Source organism: Narcine bancroftii, chromosome 12 (assembly GCF_036971445.1).
Source record: "Narcine bancroftii isolate sNarBan1 chromosome 12, sNarBan1.hap1, whole genome shotgun sequence".
NCBI classification, from domain to species: Eukaryota; Metazoa; Chordata; class Chondrichthyes; order Torpediniformes; family Narcinidae; genus Narcine; species Narcine bancroftii.
The window spans coordinates 28,048,282-28,073,638 of NC_091480.1; the positions used below are offsets into that span (position 1 = coordinate 28,048,282).

Here is a 25,357-nt window from a genome sequence, read left to right on the forward strand (position 1 = left end):
ATGGCTGTTCTGATGGTGATCTTGCAGAATAAGATGGCCCTGAATTACCTGCTCACAGATGAGGGTGGTATCTGTGTTGTGGTTGGTAGATTCCTGATGAATCGGGGAAATATCATTAACTTGGCCGAACACATCAGAGAGTGAGTTAACAACATTGAAAAAGCTAGGGACCACTACCTTGAACACAACGCCTCGGTGGGGGGGGGGGGGGGGGGGGAGCTGGTCGCTTTTGGGGCATTAGCAAGTTGTTATTCATTGGTCCTCTACCATTGGCTTCATGATAGTGGGATTTTCTTGGTGTGCTGCATATGCCAGTTAATAAAATGTTTGCAGGGGCTCCACTAGCCTATGAATAGATTGGCAAGATGTTGTGACTCCCAAGCTGTGGAATGTGACTCCCTTGGCAAGATCATAGTTGGAGGCCACCTTACTTGCTAATCAAGGTCTAGTCCACCCATAGGTGAGCACACATCTTGCAATTGGCTCTCTTGATCACCTTGCCTCATTTGGGCATACCTGAGCCAGCCCCTCCAGCTGGTTGCAGTATAAAACCTACAATGTGGAGCAGCTCGCTCTCTCTTATCCTGGGGATGAACTCTAGCTCCATGTGAGTGTCGTTAAAGAGGTGTGTGAGGGCAAAGGTTGGGGGGGCTGTCGTAGTGTATCCTTAGAAAGACTATTGTGACTTGATCATTATTGTAATACATCTGTAACCAAACTGATCGCTGTGCCTGCCAGTTAGCGAAGGGTGGTGGGTATTGTTCATGCTGTCTTATTGTGGGTTTTAGTGAGTATTGATTGTTTAGCTGCGTCCGGTGCATATGAACCGTGTGTGATCTCCTTGTTTGTGTGTGTGAGTGCTATCCTTGTTATGTCAGACACCCTCCCCCCCCCCCCCCCCAACGTATAAAGATCCTTGTGTGATTACATTGTGTTCATACTCGTCACTTCTTGGATCCTCTGCACTTGTTCTTATCACAGGGGTTTATTGAAGAATTGGTGTATTTGGGCAACCCTGGCTTCTGGGCCTGAGGGGCCGATATCTCTAAATTAAATTAAATTAAATTAAAGTAACATAAGAAGTCACTGTACTTTTTCCAGAAAGTGTGGTAGAAGGGGGTTATTTTGTTCCACTCCCAGGCAATGGCAAGAACATCATGTATTAACATAAGAAATAGAGCAGATACTCACATTATCATTCAACAAAAACACAGCAATGAAACTTAGAAATACAGAAAATAGTTTCAGAGTAGTCAATTCAGCTTGCTCCACTTCTTATTTTGATTATGAGTAACCCCCGTTATCTCCATATCATATTCCTGCTTCCTTCCTATACATCTTGCATTATTTTAGATTTCAAAATTCATCTACCTCCTTAAGTATATGCGACAATTTACCCCCTAGTCTGCAAACATCAAACTCCCACAGCCATCTTGACGAGACCTCCCTCATTCTCCCTGTTTCTCTAGCTGTGCCGTAAGTATTCTGGTAAGTCACTTTTCACACCCTACTTTTTCCTAATTGAAGGTTTCTCTCTGCCATCGTTATCAAGATTCAATTTATTGTACTGTAGAGACCTGCTGCTTACTCCACGATCAAGCACGGGCCTAGACTGCCTTCTTCCATAGGCCACAATGGCAAGGAGGAAACGGACCAATCAGCAAATCAAAGAGCCACCAATCAATGATCGGCAAAGCATAGGCTACGCCCGCTGATGACGTAGCAGCAAAGCTCTGCTGACCGAAAAAAGGCAGAGCGAATGACCCAATAAATCAGTACTGTTTGTACTCTCGAATGTGTGTGACTTCTCTAGAGCTCTAACCCAAAGCTATAACCACAGCCAAACTGGCGGCAATTTGGACCAGCAGATTGACAAACAACCTTCAATCAACGCGACTTTGTTGAAGCTTCCGACCTTCTGGATGTCGCCACCACTGGTGTGGTTCCAACAGGCCAAGGCACAATTTGCCATTTGACACATCACTGCCGACACAATGCATTACTACTTGGTTGTGAGCTTCCTCGAGCAAGAGATGGCAGCAAGGATCATCGATTTCCTCCAGTGCAAGGGAAGAATGTGGCCCTCAAAGAGCTGGTAAACTGAACTTTCGGGCTCTTGAAGTGTGAACGTATGGCCCAATTGTTGCAAATGGACAAGGCCGCTTCACCCTCATGAGCAATATGCTCGCTTTAACCAACGAGCAGATTTTTCTGGAGTGACTGCTGGAGGACATCCGGTTGCTGATCACAGAGGAGGACTTCAGTGATCCCAGAAAGGTACACACTCTGAGCGGCGAAAAGAGACTCACGCAGAATGTTGGAGCAAGTGACCACACCTTGGCTACAACGAGAGACAAGACAGCCAACCAACCGGCCAGTGGATCCCACAATTGAGCAATACTGTTTCTATCATCAATGGTGATGTTCTAAGGCCCATTAATGCCTCTCCCCCTGTGTGTTCCAGGGAAATCCCAGAGCTGACCGTCATTAATGGCTGCAGCGGCCGGAATACAAGACAGCCTCCTGCCTTGCCTCCTTTTTGGGCCACTGGTTCCTGGTCGACACAGAGGCTGAAGTCAGGGTACTTCCCCCTTCCAGGTCCGATAACTGCAATGGAGTGTGGGCCAAGGCTTGAGGGCGACCAACAATTTGGACTTTCAGCACCTGCACCATACCCCTCTGCTTCAGGAACAACTTGTTCACCTGGAAATTCACACTGGTGACCGTATGACAGCCACTCCTGGGGGCAGATTTCCTCAGGGTGCACTCCCTATTGGTGGACGGCAAGAGGCATAGACCGGTGCATGCCAAAATTTTTCAAACCCTCTCGTTTGAGACAGCCACTCCTGGGGGCAGATTTCCTCAGGGCGCACTCCCTATTGGTGGATGTCAAGAGGCATAGACTGGTGCATGCCAAAACTTTTCAAACCCTCTCATTTGAGGGAACTGAGCTTACCACCCCCACCCCCACCTACATTCAGTAACTGACACCAACAATGAGTTCTTTTGGATTGTGACCGTATTTCCTTCCGTACGATGCCTCACTTTACTTCAACAGAATCTAAGCATGGATGTGGACCCACATCCTCATGGAGGGCCCATCCTTTCACACCAGAGCAAGCCGCCTTGCCCCCAAAAACTCAACCTCACAAAGGAGGATTTTGGAAAAATAGAAGAGCTCGGTATTGTGTGGGGCTCCGAGAGCCCCTAGGTCTCCCCACTCCACATAGTTCCCAAGGCGGCAGGAGATTGGAGACCTTGCGGGGATTACCTCTAGCTCAATAAATCCACCACACCAGACAGATATCCAGTGCCCCACATCCAGGACTTCACCGCCAACCTGCAAGGGGCATGAATCTTCTCAAAGGTAACCTCATCAGGGGCTATGATCAGATCCCGGTCCATCCAAAGGACATTGCCAAAATTGCAATTATCACTATAGACAACACTTTCCTTATTCTAATATATCCTAATTTCAAAGTATCATCTTCAAAAGTGTGAGCTGTGATATATCAAATTTATATCTCCTTAATCCAACAAATAAAACTTTGTGGCTGTTACTTTATGTAGGGTTAATTCGCTAATAAAAAGGATAAACATTTTGCATAGATTTGCATTAGGACTTTCATAACGATGAATAACAAAGTATATGAAGATACAAATGATATAAAAAGCTTTTAAAGAGATACACAAGCCTTTAAAGAGATACATAAAATGAATTTAAAAACAAAAATTCAAAGAAATTTTTTTCATGCTCACACTTCCTTCACATCATGTAAAATAATGAGCAAGTCATTGGTCTGCACGGATATTACAACATATCACATTATAGTCTCTATGGTAACACTACAAACAATAGTTCTCTTAAAGAGACAGGCACAAAATTAACTAAGAATCAAAACACAAGGTTTTACCTTCCCAATTACCCCTTTCGGACTGTTCAAGTGTATCAGAATTGCTTTCAGACTGAAAAACACTTCTCAAACCTTCCAAAGACTAATGGGTGCAGTGGGCCAGGACCTCAAGTTTACGTTGTTACAAGATCAAACCAGCAACCCCAAAGAAGGCACATCACACAGGGGTAAAGATGAACAATTACTTTATTAACAAAAAATTCACCTTCAAACTGGTTACTATGCAAATTTCTATAACTGTAAAACTAATAAATTCCCCAGCCTAAATATAACATTCGTAATCGAAGTCTAAGCTACACTTCTAACTAGCCCACAGAAAAACTTAGACACAAAACAAACACAAAACACACAAGACTCACAAAACTTCAATCTCAACCGAAGCAAAGATCATAAGCAAAATTCAGTTTGTTTGGTAAACTGAAACCAAAAGATCTTTGAGAGAGAGAACACAAAATTTGAAGTTGCCTTGTGTTGCTTGCAGAGAGAGGAACAACTGGCTTGGTCCAGATCCTTCTGGCTGCCTTCGGAATGTTCATCCTTTTTTGAAATTCCAACATTCTATACTGTCCTCCAGACCATGACTCATGCTCTGGGCCTTCTTCCACTCCACAGCACCCCAGTGGTGGTTTATCATCCAAGTCCAAAGTTTTTAGATAAGTTTTTGCCCATGCTCAGTCCGTCTCCCACTCTTTCAGCAGTCCACCTTCACCTTGGCTCTCTAAGGCAAACTGTCACTTTTTAACATAAAACCACACAACACATAGGCCAATACACAACACAGAACTCTGTAACACCTCCCCTGCTAAAAAAAAAATTTGGTCCACAAGAACAAATTTTTAACAATTAATGAAAGTATTACATAAATAAAATAAAATAAACTAAACACTCCATTTTTTTTACAATAAGTATGTGATTAGATCTACCCAGATTAACATCTTGACAAACAATCTGCTATTACATTATCTGTCCCCTTTATGTGTGTAATAATTAAATCATACTCTTGTAACATTAAGCTCCAGTTCAATAACCGTCTGTTCTTATTTTTCATTTTAGACTGAAAAACTGTATATATTATTAATGGTTTTTAAGCAGTACAAATATATACATCAAAATGTTGCAATGCTAAAACAAGCTCTAATAACTCCTCAATGGTTGAATAATTTTGTTGATGGTCGTTAAACTTTTTCAAGAAGATATAGCCAATCATACCTAGAAATCTCCCAAGAGCTTTCTTATTACCGGGGATAGGGAACCCAGTGATAGCCAATACTTTTGCTTCACCAGTGCCACCTTTCCCTGTCCTACCACATAACCTATATAAATTACAGTGGTATGTCCAAACTCACTCTTGTGCAAATTCACTGTGAGGTGTGCTTCCACCAGTATCTGAAATAATTGCTCTAATTTAAGCATGTGTTCTTTCCATGTATCCATACTAATTACTAAATCATTGATATAGCCTCCTGAGTGCTCTAAACCCTGAATTACTGTATTAATCATTCTCTGAAATGTGCCAGGTGCATTTTTCATCCCAAAAGGCATAACATTATACTCATACAATCCCGAAGGTGTAACAAATGCAGAAATCTCCCTGCCTCTCTCTGTCAAAGGAACACACCTGTATCCTTTTAAGAGATCAATCTTGTAAAAAATTTAGCTTTCTCACCTTATCTATACAATCATCTATTCTGGGTATAGGGAACGCATCAGTCTTTGTCACCATGTTTACCTTTCAATAATTTGAACAAAACCTAATTGAGACATCCGGCTTAGGCACCAGAACACAGGGTGAACTCCAATTTGAACTTGATTTTCAGATGATGTCATTTTTGAACATATAATCCACCTCTTGATCCAACAATCTGCTCTTTTCCTGATTAACTCGATAAGGATGCTGCTTAATAGGCGTAGCATCATCAACCTCCACATCATGACAAGCCACAGTAATTCTTCTTGAAATATCTGGGAATATATCCTTAAATTTCATAAGTAATGTCTTCATTTCTTCCTTTTCTGATTTATTCAAATGCATTAAGTTTTGCAAAACTATAGAATTTTCCAGCCTGGGGCTTATCACTTTCTGTGCTCCATGACCTTCCACAAAACTTATCTCCTCCTTACTTTCCTCTATAATTAGCACCTTGGTTGGAATCTTAGTCTCCTCCTCAGTCATTTTCTTAAAGTAAGGTTTAAGCATGTTCACGTGACAGACTTGTGTCTCTCTTCGACAATCAGGTGTCTCAATTATATAGGTAACTTGGTTAATTTTTGATTTCACCTTATATGATCCTGAAAACTGAGCTCTCAAAGGGTTTGACTGCATTGGAAACAAAACCAAAACTTTGTCAGCAGGCTTAATGTCCCTAATTTTTTGCTTTTTGTTCATACTGAATTTTCATTTTTCCCTGAGCATTTTAAAATGTTTTCCTTGCCATCTTGCAAGCCTGATGTAATCCGTTTTTAAATTTGAAAACATAATCCAACAGATTTGATTGTATATCATTATGTATCCACTGTTCCTTCAACAATAGTAATGGACCCCTGACTTCATGACTAAACACCAACTCAAATGGACTAAAGCCAAGAGACTCCTAAATTGCCTCTCTAACAGCAAACAATAACAAATGGATTTCTTCACCCTAATCCTTATTTTCCACACAATAAGCCCTCATCATATTTTTCACAGTTAAATGGAACCTTTCCAAGGCCCCTTGACTTACAGGATGATAGGCAGATGACACAATTTGATGGGCTCCAATTCATATGCCACCTGTTGAAATATTCCAGACATAAAATTACTCCCTTGGTCCGATCGAATTTCCCATGGTAGGCCAAACAATGTGAAAAAATTTAGCATAGCCTTCACAATCGTCTTTGTTCAATGTTTCTCAGGGGGATAGCCTCTGGAAACCTTAAAGCTGTGCACATGAATGTTCACAAATATTCATTTCCAGCTTTGGTTTTTGGCAATGGCCAACACAATCCACTATCACTTTTGAGAAGGGCTCCCCAAAAGCAGGGATGGGTTGTAAAGGTGCCACTGGTAGTCCTTGATTAGGCTTGCACACCAGTTGACAAGTGTGACAGGTTCTACAAAAGTTCATAACATCCTTTCTTAATTTCGGCCAATAAAACTGTTTCCTTATCTTTTCTACCATCTTCTTCATTCCAATATGACAACCTAAAGATGTACTATGAGCCAACTTTAATATTTCATTCCTGTAATTTTTGGGAATTACAACTTGCCTTACTACTGCCCAGTTTTCACTGACAGGTATCACTTGTGGTCTCCACTTTCTCATCAATATTCCATCTTGAACAAAGTAACCTACTGGTACAGTTTAAATTTCCTGGTTAGACAGAATCTTATCTCTTATCCCAGCAAAATCAGGATCATGCTTTTGTCTGGCTATTGATTCCTCTCTTGACAACAGCAAAGCTGGATCCTTAGGTTTGTCCTCAATGCTTACCTCCACTACAGGATCATCACAGACTTTCTCCACCTCTACCTTTTTTCTAGACATGTCTCTAGTAATGGCACATGCAGGATAGATTTCCAAATCCTTTTCAGACTCATAAACCAATGGCTTACTTGTGAGTTTCACCGCAGGTATGACTTTACCCTCTGCTAAATCATTCCCTTACAAAAGAAAAACTCCATCCACGGGCAGACTTGACTTATCCCCATCGTAACCTGCCCATTAACTAAGTCGGATTTCATCACTATTCTGCTTCATCAACAATGCCTTTAATTAAATTCACATCTCCAGTATCGGTCTCCTCACCAAAATTCAAAACTTTGCTTAATACAAGTGATTGGGCCGCTCCAGTATCCTGCAGGATTTTAACTGGCACTTCACTAGATCCTTCTTTAACCGAAATGAAACCTTCAGTCATGAATGGTTTAAAAATATCCCTAACTTTCTCACTCTGAACACAGGCAGTTGGTACCACCCCTTTCTCTTTCTTCCTTTTCAGTACAGGACAATTTGCTATTATGTGCCCTGGCTTCTTACAATAGTGACAAATAACACTCAAAAATTTTTCCTTCACCCATTTCTCTTCCTCTCTTCCTTTAACCTCACTTCTAGATTTTCTTTCTACTCTACTTGGATTATTAGCAGTATTCCTTTGAAAGGTTTTCCCTGGTGTCCACTTAGGCTTGTGGGTTAAAGCATATTCCTCTGCGAATTTAGCCATTTTTAGCAAGTTTTAATATTTTTCTCTGCCAAGTACACGTGAATATCGTCCGGAACACAATTTTTAATCTCCTCAATCAGAATGATTTCCCTCAATAAATCAAAGTTATTTTCTACTTTCATTGCGGCACACCACCAATCAAAACACACAACCTTCCTATAAGCAAAAGCCAGATAAGATTGGGTTGCTGCTTTTTTTAAACTCCTGAACTTTTGTCTATAAGCCTCTGGAACTAGTTCATAAGATCGGAGTATAGCCTGCTTTACAAATTTGTAATCAATTGCTTGTTGTACAGTGAGACACGAGTACACCTGTTGGGCTTTCCCTTTAAGAACACTTTGTACCAGGAGTGACCACTGGTCTGGTGGCCATTTTAAATTTACAGCTACTTTTTCAAAATGCTGGAAATACTTCTATTTCAGCTTCCTCAAATGGAGGAACTAACCTCACTTTTCTACTGACCAGAAGCCTCTCCTCTAGACCAGCATGTGGGTTTTGGGCTTCTCCCTCTCCTTGGGTTAGGGTCTGCCTCAATTTAGCTAGTTCTAGCTCATGTTTCCATTCTTTCTCTGTCTCCTCCCTTGCGGCTGCTCTCTCCTCCCTTGCGGCTGCCCTTTCCTCCCTTTCTACCTGCCTTACTGCTTCCCATTCGGCTTTCCTTTCTGCCTCTCTTTTTTCCTCTAACTCTAGTTTTCGCAAAGCTAACTTTATTTCCTCTAAAGTTTTCTCCTTTGGAAACTTCTTCAAATACCCCCTTTCCTACTTAGTGCTTAACAATCTTTCGGGCAATTTCCTTTTTTTTCATCCCAGTTCTTACTGAAAGAAGTTTTAACTTGCCAACTATAACCATCAGTTCTGACTTTTAAGCCATTTTAAAATTAACCACTGAAGGGTTCACTATGAACTGGTCAATATTCATAGTTGCTGGTTTTTCTGCTGGTGATTTATACATTCACCGTTTATTTTTAATTTCAAACTGGAGGTTGAGTCAAACTCAGACGAATGATAACTAAGCATAAGTCAATCGCCCCTAAAGTTTCCAAATTGGTTTGATCCCGGATGATTTCCCCAAATAATGTTATAAGATCAAACCAGCAACCACAAAGACGGCAGATCACATAGGGGTAAAGATGAACGATTACTTTATTAAAAAAAATTCACCTTCAAACTTTAATTCAAAATCCCCCCTTTTATAACAATGCCCACTGGTTACTATGCAAATTTCTATAACAGTGTAAAACTAATAAATTTCCCAGCCTAAATATAACATACGTAATCGAAGTCTAAGCTACACATCCAACCAGCCCACAGAAAATCTTAGACACAAAACAAACACAAAACACACAAGACTCACAAAACTTCAATCTCAACCGAAGCAAAGATCATAAACAAAATTCAGTTTGTTTGGTAAACTGAAGCCAAAAGATCTTTGAGAGAGAGAGAGAGAGAGAGAGAGAGAGAGAGAGAGCACAAAATTCAAAGTTGTCTTGTGTTGCTTGCAGAGAGAGGAAACACTGGCTTGGTCCGGATCCTTCTGGCTGCCTTCGGAATGTTCATCCTTTTTGAAATCTCAACATTCTAAACTGTCCTCCAGACCATGACTCATGCTCTGGGCCTCCTTCCACTCCACAGCACCCCTAGTGGTGGTTTATCATCCAAGTCCAGAAAGTTTTTTCATTTTCTGCACATGCTCAGTCCGTTTCCCACTCTCTCAGCAGTCCACCTTCACCTTGGCTCTCTAAGGCAAACTGTCACTTTTTAACATAAAACCACACAACACATAGGCCAATACACAACACAGAACTCTGTAACAATGTTCATATACTTGGAGGATATTCAAGTCGCCAGCCACAACTGTGCCAAGCATACGGCCCAAACAAGGCATTGTGCACCCACCTGAGTGCATTTGGTTTGACAATCAACCCAGCCAAGTGCCAATTTGGATGAGAGGAAATCAGTTTCCTGGGACATAGAATAAATAAAGATGGGGCCAGGCCTTTGCCCAAAAAGGTGGAGACCATCCGGTCTTTTGCAAAGCCACCTTCAGTAAAAGGCCTTCAAGAGTTCGCTGGTATGGTTAATTTTTATCACCGCTTCATACAGGTGGCCGTCCACATCATGCAACCTTTATTCTCCCTTATGGCAGGTCAAGAGAGAAATCAAATGGACTCAGTAAGCATCAGAGGCTTTCCAGAACGGGACATAGCAGACGTGAGTAGTGCATTATTGAGTGTGATTTTTCAATATATGTCTATTTCAGTTAATTTGTGCATATGTAAATATTTATATTATAATGTGAATACATGTATCTTTAAGTTTGAGTGAATGAATGCATTTTTAAAATGGTGTTCCAAAATCTGAAAAAATCCAAAGTCCAAAACATTTCTGGTTCAATGCATTTCGGATAAAGGATACTCAACCTATATATATTTCCCACAAATATCTGTTTGATTTTCTTGTTAGTAATTAAAATTTCTAACTCCTATTGTATGATGATAAATAAACCAATAGAACCTTCAAATAATTATAGACCCTTAATAATTCATAACTAATGGTCACTGGGATACCATAAAATAGTTGTGGGAATTCTAAAGGTAGTGAGTACAGGGAATTTCTGTATCAGCAGACATGATTCCAAGATGATATGCTGCCTCAACAATATCAGGATCGATGATAACATGGAGTGGTTGCAAAATATTCTGGGGTGTATAACTGTGAGGGAGGGGGAGGGGTGCTGATATACAAAAGTTGTCGGACAGACAGAGAAAGATGAAATGCTGCAGAGAAAGAATTTACAAAGCACTACAGGAAAACTCTCAAACTCTGAATTTCTCCTGTTACCTAGAAGTAGGATGGTACAGATTAGCCTATGAGATGGTGAGAATGGAGAGCTATGGATTCCTGAGGCATTAGCACCAGTTTTGGGGTAGTGGGATTGATACAGACCAGGCATGTTACAGAAAGCAAGGCTAGGATTAATGTCTTTGTGGAGAGATTTGCTTGATTTATTGGTCGAGGTATTTAAACCACATCAGATTTGAACAATGAAAAAGTGCATTGAAGACTTGGAAAGATATCTAATGCAAAGGCAAGAAATAGAACAGTTTCAGAAAGGACCAATAAAGAAAGAGTACATTTTTGTAGAAGAAATAAAATGCTAAATACTTTTTTGATTATGACAGGTTTTTGGGATTGGGGATATGTCTTATGAGGAGAAATTTGAGTAATTTAAGCCTCTGTTTAGAGTTAATAAGAATGAGAGGTGACCTTGATGTGATGAACAAAATACTTAAAGATCCACAGTTTCCAAATTTGCAGAGCACATGAAATTAGAATAGCTGTGAACTGCAAGGAATTTAGTTATGGACTTCAAAAGGATATAAACAGGCTGAAAGAATATATGGTTGTATGGCAGATGAAAATTGAAATTCTTGGTTGCTGGGGAAAATCGTGGATATAGTTCTAGACAAGTGCGGATTAAAACCAAGACCGGTTACTTAATTAGACCTATTACCTTATACTTACTATATTTACTTTGTGATTCTGTAATAGTAATTATTATATATTAGCCATTAATGTCTATTATAATAATTAGGGGCCAGAATGTAAAGGTTAAAACATTGTGTTTTTTTAACTCTTAGTTAATTTTTTGCCTGTCTCTTTAAGAGAACTATTGTTTATAGTTACCATGGTGACTATGATGTAAAATGTTGTAACATCCATCCAGACTAACAACTTGCTCATTATTCAACCAGATATGAAGGAAGCGTGAGCATGAGAAATTTTTCTTTGAATTTTTTGCATCTCTTTAAATACCTTTTTGTGTATCTCCTTTAAAGTTTGAGTATCTCCATATACATTTTATGTCTTCATTATACAGTAGATGCTTTGTTATTCATCATTATGAAAGTCTTAATGCGAAGCTATGCAAAATGCTTATCTGTTTTATCAACAAATTAAAGCTACGTAAAGTAACAGCCACAGAGTTTGATTTATTGGATTAAAGAGATTGAAATTCAGAATATCATAGCTCATGCTTTTGGAAGATGATAGTTTGAAATTAAGATATATTACAATATGGAAAGTGTCATCCACACCAGGGACTTGAAATGTATGGGTAAGAACAAATAAAATTTATAAAACACCCCTGAAATGACTGACAGCTAAGGCAATTCCCTAACTTTATCCATAATATCCAGAAATATTAAAAATTTAAATTTAGACCTACAGCATGTTAATAGGCCATTTCGGCCATAAGTCCTTGATGCCCAATTTACACCCAATTAACCTACACCCTTGCTATGTTTCGAACAGTGCAAGGAAACTGGAGCCCCAGAGGAAAACGCATGCAGACTAAACTCCTTACAGACAGCGCAGGATTCGAACTCCGGTCCCAATCGCTGGTGCTAACCACTACACCAATCGTGTCGCCCAAAAAATTATAATAAGCAAAATAAGCAATTAAATAATAAGACCCAAGATGATTAGCCATCTTAAAGTAATTAAAACATTTCTGAAAACATTGTTTTTATTATGTACAATACTTTACATAGAACATTACAGCACAATACAGGGTTTTCAGCCCACAATGTTGCGCCAACCTAAACAAACCTAATCAACAAATTAAACCTTCCCCACCTCACAACCACAACTCTTCATTTTTCTTGCATCCACTTGCCTGTCTATGAGTCTTTTAAATGTCCCTATTGTACCAGCCTCCACCACTGCCCCGGCAATGTATTCCAGGCACACTACTCTCTGTGTAAAAGATTTAGCCCTGACATCTCCCCTGAACTTTCTTCCCCTCACCCTGCACAGATGTCCTCTGGTGTTTGCTAGCCTCGCACTGGGAACAAGTTGCTTTCTGTCCCCCCTTTCTATGCCTCCCATAATCTTGTAGACTTCTATTAAGTCATCTCGCATCCTTCTTTGCTTTAAAGAGAAAAGCCCTAGCTCTGTTAATCTTGCCTCATGAAGCACCTTCTCCAATCCAAGCAGCATCTTGGTAAATGTCCTCGGCATCCTCTCCTTAGCTTCCACATCCTTCTTGTAATGAGGCGACCAGAACTGAACACAATATTCTAAGTGTGGTCTAACCAAAGTTTTATAGAGCTGCAACATTACCTTTTGACTCTCGAACTCAATCTCATAAGCTTTCTTAATCACCCTATCAATCTGAGAGATCCATGGATTTTGACCCCAAACTGGAACACATGGAGGAAAGCCAAGCAGTCTCAGACACATCATGTAATCTCCACATAATCAGCATGTGAGGTCAAGATTGAACCCAGTTCTCTTGAGGCAGTGGCTACTCTTGTTATGCCACTGTGTCACCAGTGGGTGGAATATTTCTGAGTATGTGCAGCTTGATAGTACTACCAGCGACACGTTCACTTCTATGTCTGTATTATTGTTCTTTTTTTTGTGAATAGATGTACCCAGGTTATTTTCTACATTGCCAGGTGTAACTGTACTGGAACAATTTTACTGGAACACAGCTAGTTCTGAAACACAGATCTTCAGTGTTACAGCTGCAGTGTTATCTAATAACATTTTTTAACAATAGCTGCAAGACCAGCTGAGTTCTTGCGGCATTTCTGTGTGATTTCACAGTGTCTGCAGACTTCTGTGTTTCACTCGATAACTTTTCAGCCTTTTCTTGATAGCACGTAGAATTAATTAAATTAGCTGGACTTTGATTTTTATGACAGTTGGGATCTCAGGAGGAATCAAAGCTGGATATTCTCTTGCCTGCACACCACCATGGCATCCCTTTTGATCAATCTGTTCTACTGCAGAACAGGACTTATTCAAGGCTTTGATGAAGGAATGTGCCAAACTGTCTATAAAGTATGTTTCTTGGAAGCTCTTCTAATTCAGCCATCAATCCCTTGATGGTTATGAGGAGTACGTTGCAATATTTGGTAAGCAAACTTTGCTACTAAAATCAAAGTAATGTTTTAAGTTCAACTCAATTTGGCTTTTATGGAGTTGAATGTTATCTTTTGTTAAGATTAAGTCCATGAAATCTGTATGAAACACAGGAGTCTGCAGACAGTGTGATTATAGTAAAAGCACAAAAGTGCTGGAGGAACTCACCAGGTCAAGCAGTGTCCAAAGGAGGTAAGGATAGAAAACCAACATTTTGGACGTGCCCTTCTTCAAAATATGAAAAAAAGGTAGACAGGTGCCTGAATAAAAAGAACAGGAAAGGAAAGGTGACAGTTGGTTGGTGGGTGGGGGTTGGTTCTGAGTTGGAGGTACTGAGACAAAAGGAAAGGGAAAGCGGGAGAGAAAGAAAGCTAGAGGAAAGGAGACATAGGGATGGGGATGGAGGAGGGGGAGGGGCTAATGGAAACCAGAAATGTTGATGTTAATGCCAACTGGTTGTAGGGTGCCCACACAGAATATGAGGTGTTGTTCTTCCAGTTTGTGGGTGGTCTCTGTCTGGCAGTGCACGAGACCATGAACATAGGGTGGGGAATTGAAATGGGTGGCCACTGGCTGATACCTGCTATGGCAGCGGATTGAGCAAAGGTGCTCAACGAAGCAATGTTCCAGTCTGCGTCCTGTCTCTCCAATGTAGAAGAGGCCACAACGGGAGCATCAGATGCAGTAGATGACTACTGCAGATTCACACCTGAAGTGTTCCTTCACTTGGAAGGACTGTATGGGGCCCCAAATGGTGGTGAGGGATGAGGTGTGGGCACAAGTGTAGTATTTCTTTTGGTTGCAGGGATAGGCACCAAGGGTAAAATTAGTGGGAAAGGAGGAGTAGACGAGTGAGCCACTCAGGGAGTGGTCCCAGTGGAGGGGGGAGAGTGGAGGAGAAGGAAATATGTGTCTGGTGGTGGGATCATGGAATAGGTGGCAGAAATGGCAAAGTATGATATATTGGATGTGAAGGCTCATGGGTGGTAGATAAGGACAAAGGGAATCCTGTTCTTATTGCGTGTGGGGCGGGAGGAGACAAGGGCATCTGTGTGGGTAATGGATGATATGCCATTGAGGGATGAGTTGATGTTAGTAGATCAGAAGCTACTGTTTTTGAAGAAAGATGTCACCTCAGAATGTCTTGCACGTAAAACCTTGTCCTGCGAACAGATGTAATGGAGAACGAGGAATTGTGAGAAAGGAATGGAATCCTTACATGAAGAGATATAGTTGAGGTAGCTATAGGAGTTGGAGGGTTTGTAGAAAATGTCTGTCAAGAGTTTGTCACTGCAGATAGAGACAGAGAGATGAAGAAAGGGGAGAGTTTTGTTAGAGATGGACAAAGTGAATTTGAGGTTGAGGTACAAGTTGGCTGCAAAGTGGATATATTTGATGAACTCATCATGGATGCATGAAGCAGCACTAATGTAGCCGTTAATGAAACGGGGCAAGAGTTGAGGTATCTTGTCTGTGAAGGCTTGTAGCATGGATTGCTCCACATAGTCAGCAAAAGGGGTGGCATAGATGGGGGTCCATGTGGGTACCCATGGCTACTGGTTTGACTTAGAGAAAGTGGGATGAGTCAAGGGAGTTGTTGAGGGTGAGAACCATTTCTGCCAGGCAGAAGCTGGTGGTGATGGATAGGGATTGGTTGGGTCTGGTGTCGAGGAAGGAAAACGAGGTTAGAGGCCTTCGGTATGAGGGATGTAGGTGGGGAGGAACTGGACCGGGGGGGGACAAAATGGAATTGAGATAAGCAGATACCAGTTCAGTAGTGCAGGAACAAGCCAAAGCAATGGATCTATCAGGACAATCTTGCTCAGGAGGTGATACTGGGCAGTGCAGGATGGAGGGCATACAAGGGAGATGGCCAGAAGTTATTAGTTCAGAGATTGTGAATGAAACGATGGTTTGATGAGTTTTGGGGGTATCCTGTTGAAGGGATGAGTAAAAGGAGGTGTCTGAGAATTGTTGCCTGGCTTCAGCTTGACAGAGGTCAGTTCACAATTATTCACTATGAAGGCAGACCACAACAGTGCCAATTTGCCAGTGGGTTTGATAGTGAGGTTGGGATTGGTGCGGAAAGAGTGGAGGGCAGTGCATTCTGAGGGGGTGAGATTGGAATAAGTAAAGGGAGTGGTGAAGTCAAGATGGTTGATATCTTGGCGGCAATTGGAAATATAATGAACCAGAGCTGGCAGAAGGCTACAATGAAGTATCCAGGAGGAGGAAGAAGGTTTAAGGCAGGAGAAGGGTTCTGTAGTGGGGTGGGGGAGGGGGGGGGTGGAGAATCATAATGGACAAAAATAGGCATGGAGACAGATCAGACAGAAGAAGGGTTCAGCGCCATGGCCTGCGTGAGTTGAGGTGTGGGTGAACTGTCATTTGATAGGCATTGGGGATGAAATGGTGGAAGAATGTATAGGAAGTGATGCTTTGTAGTAAATTCTTGGATTTGATAGAGGTTGATTTTACCTGAAATACAAAGAAGAACAAAACAGGACAACCATAAACTGGAAACATCATCTTATAAGTGAATATTTACATACTGTACATTTGGTATAAGCATTTTGATCAATAACTACTGAATTCTTAAAAGTTGAACAAGCTTCATTAATCCCATTATGGATAGATAAAACATTTAACCAGAATTATTTCAAAAATTCAACGTCATTCTATAATCTTACAGACAATTCTCATGTAATCGTTTAACAAAAGGCCGGCAAGCTGACAAATACCTGTCCAGTACATCCAGCGTTTTCTGCTGGTAGTTCAGATTTCTAGTGTTGGCGTTTTCTCTGCTGCCTGGGATCCCAGTAGGTGGTGCAGCGACACAATCTTTTAACGATGCTGGGCTTTGCTAACCTCAGCAACGCTATTTATCGTAACTCAGAACTCCCACTTGAAAGATCAATGCTTGTTCAGGCATCAGGAAATCTTGCTGACGCAGATGTTATTTTGAAAAATTGGAGACCCTTCAAATATATAAACGCAAGGATGCAATGTTCCTTCTAAGTTTTAGTCGTCAGTGTGGGCAAAAATCTTATGTTGTACACCTTATTTTTCCTGTGACAGGAGTATGTGTGCACTGAATGCTTGTGCAAATGTAAACTTGGCTGCTAAAACTATATTGGCATGTTTTAATATAAGTATGATTAACTACTTGTTTAACTGACTAACGAATTTACAGAAAATTAGCTAAGAGATTATTTTCAATAAGTATAATTATTAATTACTATATTATTTTAGGTAACTAACCTTTCAGGCTCACATTAATTTCCTTTGTGTGCTGGCTGCCAATCGTGTGCGTACACCCACATGCGCACAGTTTAGAGCGAACAGTAGGAATCCTGACCTCGTGACATGCAATGCACTGAAGCTCTCCTCTATGGCCTTATCTAACTGGTATCTTGGATCTTCCTCTGTAGATCAATCAGCATTTGCACCACTATTAGGAAAATCTCAGATTTCATTTCTGGAACAATTAACATTTTAAAGATCTCGTTAATATAAATGGATTGCCCTATCATTTATAAAATATTGTTCGCAACCCCAAGACAGACAAAATGTACCTTTGTCTCAGTGAAATACTATTCTGTTATGTGGACACATTGTGGTCACTTTCCACAGAGCAAGATCCTGTGTTCAACAATATCCTACTGATCCTGTGACCAGTGATGTAATTTGAGAGAGAAATTTTGGACATAATGCTGGAGAGAATAGCTCCTGCTTTTCCAATAATAATGCATTGGGATTTTTTTTCCGTCCATCTAAATAGACAGATGAGGCTACAGGAGATAAACATCTCCCAGTAGCCACCCATTTCAATTCTCCGTCGCATTTCCTTGCTGACATGTCTGTTCATGGCTTTATGCACTGCCAGTCTAAGACCACCAACAAATTGGAGGTACACATCATCTTCCAACTGGGCACCCTCCAAGGGAATGGCATTAACATCGACTTCTCCCGTTTCTGATAAACCCTGCCCCCATCTTCTTCCCCTGTCACCTTTGCCCCAGCTCTCTCTCTCTCTCTCTCTCTCTCTCCCACTCCCTCTCTTCCCTTTTCCCTCTGTCTCCTTTCTCAGTGCCAAAATAAATTCTCACATTTACTCTTGTATCTAATTAACACATTTAGTGTGTTGGTCTGGACTCTTCCCCCTTCCATTCTTCTACCTTTCTCTCTTCAGTCTTTATCAAGATGCCTTCCGATTTTTTGTTGAAACCTTGAATAAGGGCACAGGTCTGAAACATTGGTAATATAGCGTTGCCTCCGATGGATACGGTGAAGCAACCTGAGTTCTTCCAACATTTCTGTGTGCTTTTACTACAGTTTAAAATTTCAATTATGGGATGTCAATTCCAACGGTACTGCACCACCCTGTGAGCTAGTTGAGTGGTGTCACACTAACAACCGTGCACTCAGTGGTAGCAAAACCAAGGAGATGATTGTGGACTTCACGTGGAAATCAGGAGAACATGATCCAATCCACATCAAGGGCTGAGCAGTGGAGTGAGTTGTCAACATTGCCCAGGATCTGTCCTGGAGCCTCCATGTTAATGCAATCATGAAGAAGGCTTGGCAGTGGCTATATTTAGTGAGATGTTTGAGGAGATTCGGTATGTCACCGAAGATTCCTGAAAACTGTACCATGGAGAGCATCACTGTCTGTTATGGAGATGCCAAAGCTCAGGTCAGGAAAAAACACCAGAAGTTTGTTAACTCACCCTACGACATCATGGGCATTAGTCTTCACTCCTTCAAAAACATCTACAAAAGGTGGTGTCTTAAAAAAGCAACCTCTATCCTCAAAGACCCCCAACACTCAGGCCATGCCCTCTTCACTCGGCTACCATCGGGAAAAAGGTACAGGAACCTGAAGACATACTCAGAAGCACAAGGACAGTTTCTTCCCCTCTGCCATCAGATTCTTGAATAAACAATAAACCACAGACACTGCCTTATTTTGACTTTTTCTAACACTATTTTTATTTATTTTTTTAAGGTGGTTGATATAAATGTTTGGACAGTGATGCTGTCGCAAAACAACAAATTTCGTGACGTATTCATGGCAATAAGTTCTGATTCTGTTTGACCCTTTGAACATTGTAATGTTCTTGGAATTCATTTACTAATTTACTAAAGGTATGGTGGAAATGGATTAGATGGTAATTTGAAAGCAGAATTGAATACTCACAAAAGGCATCCAATTGAACAAAACCAGCTCTGGCATGAAAAGCTGTGTGTCCATATTCTGTGCTTTAGCTTCTATGAAAATGAAGAAAGCAGTGGGCCAATGTGAATAGTTCATACTTGGAGCTACTCAGGTGACACCTTACACCTGTCAGATGGCTGGTAGCTCTACGTACTTGTTGGCCACCCAGAGACTGGAGTGCATAGCAGAGAGTCCATCCTCGACATGAAATAGTTGGTACATTTTTAACGTCATGGAACTAAATTTTGAAGACAGAGAGAAATATGTGTCAAATCTAGGCTGAATTTCTGAACAGGTGCATTTCTTTATTACTTTGCATGTTTTGAATTTAAATTTAGACATCACCTACAACACGGTAACAGGTCTTTTCGGCCCACTTGCAAGTGCCGCCCAATTAACCTCCAACCCTCGCACATTTTGAAGGGTGGGAGGAAACCGGAGCACCCGGAGGAAACCCACTCAGACACGGGAAGAACGTACAAACTCCTTACAGACGGTGCAGGATACGAACTCGGGTCGCTAGCGCCATCACAGCAATGTACTAACCGCGCCACCCATTTTTGATCCGACCCAATGGCTTCCGTGATTGACTTACGTCTCTGCCTTTTTTTTTCACACCATAAAACACGTTAGCCATGATATTCACTTTTTCATTTTCACACATATACAGTGACTTTTGACTTACGTCTCTGCCTGATGTGCAGTTTAATTATATTGGTAATACCATGGCAACCCAACAGAGGGTGGCCACTCCAAAAGGAGTGCGTTGCTTTTGTTGTTTTTTTGCAAATAGGTTTAAGTTTTATTAATTTTTGAAAGACGCTGTATATATTTAACCTCGATTTTGGAAATTTGGAAATGGCTCCTTGCTGAAGGAGTCGAGGTACAGGGACCTGATGGGCGGAATGGCCGCTCACTCCATCCCTCCCGGCGGGCGGCGCTCGCCGGAAGTAAGGCTGCGTGGGCGGAAATGGTTCCGGGACGGCGCTGTGAGTTGCTCCGCGCCGGTGCGGTGCATGGACCCGGTATTATTGTGGGCTCTATCTTTTAACAGCACCTCCCAACGAATCGGTTGGTGGTAAAATTTGTTTGACTGGGCGAGGCGACCTCGACTGGGCTTCGTGTGCCTTGAGGGAGGATGGAGAGCGGGGAGGACCCGGAGCAGGATCTGGAACTCGACCTGGACTTGCACCTGGATCCCGATCCGGACCCACGGCCAAGGCAGCGACCGGAGCAGAGACCCGAGCCGGAGGAGCAGAAGCAAGGAGAGTCACTCCACCTGACCGAGTTCTCGGACGAGATCCTGCTGAACATACTGGGGTTCGTGCCCAGGTGTGACCTGCTGCTGAATGTCAGGAAAGTGAGCAGAAAGTTAGCGGCCCTGTGTGTGGATAAGAGCCTGATCAACTCTATCTCCCTGCACAAAGAGTACCAGGTAAATTACTCGCTCTTCTTGGGCCACCCTGCAGTTATTGGAAGATCCTGATGGATTTGCCTATCCAGTCAGATGAAATATTTCGATGGGACGTGGAGACATTCTGATTATTTAAAAATCATCACCAGTGCTGTGACTCTAGTTATCAGATTTCTGAATGGACAACGAACCGCAGACACTGCCTCACTTGATCCTCTTTCCTTGCACTATTTATTTTGGAATGTAATTTATCGCAATATTTGCACTGTCATGCTGCCACAAAACAACGATTTTTGTGACATGTTCATGACAAATAAATTCTGAAATTACATTCTAACAATAATGTCTTTAAATCAGAGAAACAGTTGAAATGATTTTTCAGAAGGGCTTATGGAACAAAAACTGAAATTCGATGGCTCAAGTCACATTAAAACGAGAGGCAAAATTTCCTCCAGATACATTTTCAGTTCATAAAGAGTGGAACCTGAGTTCTTGGCGGCTAAAGCATATGTGCCACTGGTGGGGTGCTTACATTTGAATATGGATGGAAGAGTGTTAGTCTCTTGTAAGATTGTAAGATGGGCAGTCGAGAGGAGGGGGTGGGTATGACGAGGGAGACCTTTTGAAACCAGAATGCAACATTAAATAGTAAGACCTTGCTCCATAAGCAAGGACATGCGGCGATGTATGTATAGGATAGTGTAATTGGGGCAGGTGCAGTGAATTTTGGATGACCTCAATTTTAAGATGAGTAGATCAAAGGTAAAAACATACTGAAATGTTGGAGGAACTCAGCTGCTCTTTCAGCATCCAAGGGAGATAAAGATATATTAATGACATTTTGGGCCTGACCCCTACTTAAAGGAATAAGCAAAGAACCGGAAGGTATCAGAATGAAGACCAGAGTGGCTGGAGGAGGAGCCCAGACCAACAAAAGATTGGATACAATAGAACAAGGGACTGTGTTTTGGAATAATCAAGTGTGGACAAAGAATAGATAATTGTTTGGACAACAGATGAGCCATGAGACTCATCTTGAAATGGAAACAGGCAAATTTGTTACTAGAAGAAAGACAAAAGCTGCAAATGAGTTCTGTTGTGAGTCATTAGAGGGTTTGTGTCAAAACCTTTGCTGCAACCAATCTGTTGCAGTTTATTAAAGGTATCAATGTGTAGGATGGAGTTGAAAATAAAAGAATGTATATGTTGGAAATCTAAAATAAAACACAAAATCCTTGGAACTTTAGCAGGTCAAACATGATCTAACCGTTTCAGGTAAAGTGTGTTTCATGATAGAATGAAGTTATTGATGGGGAATGGATGAAGACCATAAGAATGGCTTTGAATTTGGCAATATTTGGAAGATAGTTTTGCTCATGAAATTGGAGAGCCTTGAGGTAAGGTCAAATGACTGTGTGGTAGTACTTGGTGCTCCGTCTGGATGTGAAAATTAACAGGTTGAAATATGAAGAAAAAATGCTGGAATTACTTATTGGTCAGGTGATAAAATTGCTAATTCAGGTTGGCAACTTTTGGTGGGAAGCAGTCCTTTAACCAACTATCTAATTCTAGCATAAAAATAGGATGAGCCAAAAAAAATCAATTTCTCCTGCATCATGTGCATAATTCACATTCAAGAAAACAATTACTCAATGATTTAGATGTGAGGCACCAGCTTTCATATTTATTTCTCAGATTGGTCAGATGTGTCAGTGAGTGGATGTAATGTTGAGGTTCTTCATTCTGGAAGGGTGGAATGGAATGTTAGAACATGTGGCATCCAAGATGTGGAGAACAAGCTGAGTGATCTAATCACAATACATAATAACCTGAATATGCCTGAGATTGTCTGATCTCGAAAGCTAAGCAGACTCAGGCCTGGTCAGTACTTGGAAGGGAGACTGCCTAGGAACACCAGGTGCTGTAGGTCTCTATGAGGGACACAGGACAAGGAGACGACTCTCTGTCTGCCTTATGGTAGACAAAAGTCAAAGAATTTTATGTATATTACATTATAAATGTAGCAATATGTGACAATAATGGAACCTTTACCGTTAGATGCAAAATTGGTTTGGTGATAGGAAGCAGAGGATGAAGCGGGGGGGTGGGGGGGCAGCTTTTCAGTCGGGGCCCGTGACAAGTGATGTGCCATAGGGATTGATGCTAGGTCCTGTTATTTATTAATGATTTGGATGCAAAGTAAGTAGTGTTTAGTAAATTTGCAGATGACGCCACAATTAGTGATCAGTGAAAAAAGTCATCAAAGTTTACAAAGGATATGGATCAACTAAGAAAATGGGGAAAGGAATGTCAGATTGAATTTAGTTTGGATTCATTTTGGGAATGGACACGCACAGTGAATGGCAGATCCTTGTGGGATGTTGTTGAACATGGAGATCTTCGGATGTATATAGTTCCCTGAAATTGGTAATGTAGGTAGCCAATATAGTGAAGAAGACATGTGATGTTCTCATCTCCATTGGCTGACATCTTGAGCTTAAAAGTTAGGATCTCATGTTACAGTTGTGAAAGAAGTTGGAGATTCCATACTTAGAAGTATTGTGTGCACTTTTGTTGCCTAGCTATAGGAAAGATATGAATCCTTTCCAGTGTAATTACAAGGATGTGGCCTGGATTGGTCTTCAATTATCTGGAGAGATTGGATAGGCTGGTCATTTTTTTCTTTGGGGAGAACGCTGACAGATGACATCCTAGAGTTTATAGATAATATAGCCAGTATTTCCTTCCTGTGGTAGGGGTGTCTTAAACTGGAGGTTATAGGTTTGAAGAGAAAGAGAGGAGGTTTAAAGAGGATCTGAGGGATAAATGTTTCACACAGATGGCTGGTATCCAATTATTAATTGTCCCTCCTCACACTTTAAAGGGACAATATTGACCGCAGCTACTTTTCTTTTTACTTTTTAGTAGTAGCTCTTATTGACAGTTTCTAAAGTTCTTGTTAACTTCATCTTGTCATTGATTTTCTCTTTCTTTTAGTTATCCTTTGCTGAGTCTGAATGTTTTCTCAGTTTTCTCAACTGCCACTAATCTTTCTGGCAATCTGATACTATTCGTCCCTCTTTTAGTTTGTATTTCTCAGTGGGATATGTCATTGAAAACTGAAATATATCCTTGATTATGCCACTGCTGATCTAGTCTCTTGTCTATTCATTTTATCTTCTTTGTCCATGTTAGCTGACTGTGATAATTCAACCAGAAAGAGGCTCTGCTGGTCCTTTTTTCCCCAAATTTTTTTTATTAACGCGTAATCAAAATTACATACATATGTCAAAATTAATCTAGTCAAGAAAAGACATACATGCTTTTTTCATTTTTCCCCTCCCCCCCCCCACCCACCCACCCACTCCCTCCCACAGAGACCCCCAAAGAAAGAAAACAAAAAAAGGGAAGAAAAAAGAGAAAGACAGAGAAAGAACTAAACTAATTAAATAATAATGATACTGGATATCATTATAAAACTATATTATGTTAATCACAACCTAACAGTAAGTACATAATATAGAAATTTAAAAAATTGTAATAAATGTAAATTATTCCTTCAATATGGAATAAAATATAAAATAAGCATATTACAGATTGTCCCAAAATTAGCTAATAATAATAATATGATTAATTATAAAGTAACCACACCAATCTTTTGCATATATGAAAACCAAATTTTCAAAATTTCTGCATTCTTGTTCCTTAAATTATATGCAATTTTTTTCAAAGGTATACAGCTTTGAATTTCACTATGCCAACGCTCTAATACTAGATCTGTTTCCAATTTCCAAGGAACGGCTATATGTTTTCTAGCAACTGGCAATGCAATCTTTAAAAACTCCTTCTGAGTCCAATCCAAATTAGACTGCCAGTAAACCTTTGATATATCTCCTAGTAGAAATAGCATAGGGTTTTGTGGAAGTGGAGTCCCTATTACCTGTTGTAGGAAATCGATCAATTTGGTCCAAAAGGAATTAAATTTAGGATATGCCCACATGGAATGTAAGAAAGTACCAATGCCCTGTTTACATCAAAAACATTTATCTGAAAAGTCTAATTTCAGCTTTTGAGGTGTAATATGCAACTGATGCAAAAAATTGTATTGAACCATTCTATATCTAACATTTATTGTATTTTCCTACTGTCATGACACACCTGGGCCCAATTTTATTATTTGTCACTATACTTAAATTATCTTCCCACTTCTGCTTGGATTTATGAAAGTCTTTTTTTTCTTAGCTCCTCTTAGAAGTAAAAGATACATAACCAATATAAACTGTTTAAGATTTGGATTAGTTATAATAATTTCAATTCATCATCTTGTGGTAATAAATACAGTGAAGTCAAATGCTCTCACAAAAAATCCTTTAATTGATCATATCCAAATATTGTCTTATTTTGTATTCCATAAATAGTTTTCAATTGATCAAACGTCTACCTTGATAACAATCTTTAATAAACTTTAATCCTTTCTTTGACCGCTCAATAAAATTCTTAGTGTCCAATGTAAAAGGCATCAATCTATTTTCTACCGATGGCATATTTGCTAATCTGTATCCCTTCATTCCCATCAATCTATGTACCTTATGCCATACTCTTATCAAATGTCTCAATATTGGTGTATCTACTTCCCCGTTAATAATAATTCCATTTATATAATACTTCAGGCTTTTGTTC

The 25,357-nt window shown here is 40.5% G+C and overlaps 1 protein-coding gene across 5 annotated transcripts in view; it reads left to right on the plus strand.

Annotated features, from left to right (window-relative positions):
- The first annotated feature begins 9,843 nt into the window (after positions 1 to 9,843).
- The window catches only part of fbxl18 (F-box and leucine-rich repeat protein 18), a 57,674-nt gene continuing 42,160 nt past the window's right edge, over positions 9,844 to 25,357 (plus strand). For 4 of the 5 annotated variants that reach the window (XR_011347501.1, XR_011347503.1, XR_011347502.1 and 1 more), the window contains exon 1: positions 20,234 to 20,698. Coding sequence is in view for 2 of the 5 variants with exons in the window: in XM_069906674.1 (XP_069762775.1) it covers positions 20,402 to 20,698 (297 nt within the window). In the remaining 3 variants the exon portion in view is untranslated. Of the gene's footprint in view, positions 10,326 to 20,233; positions 20,699 to 25,357 lie in introns of those variants that run through there. The other variant, XM_069906675.1, reaches the window with a different exon arrangement.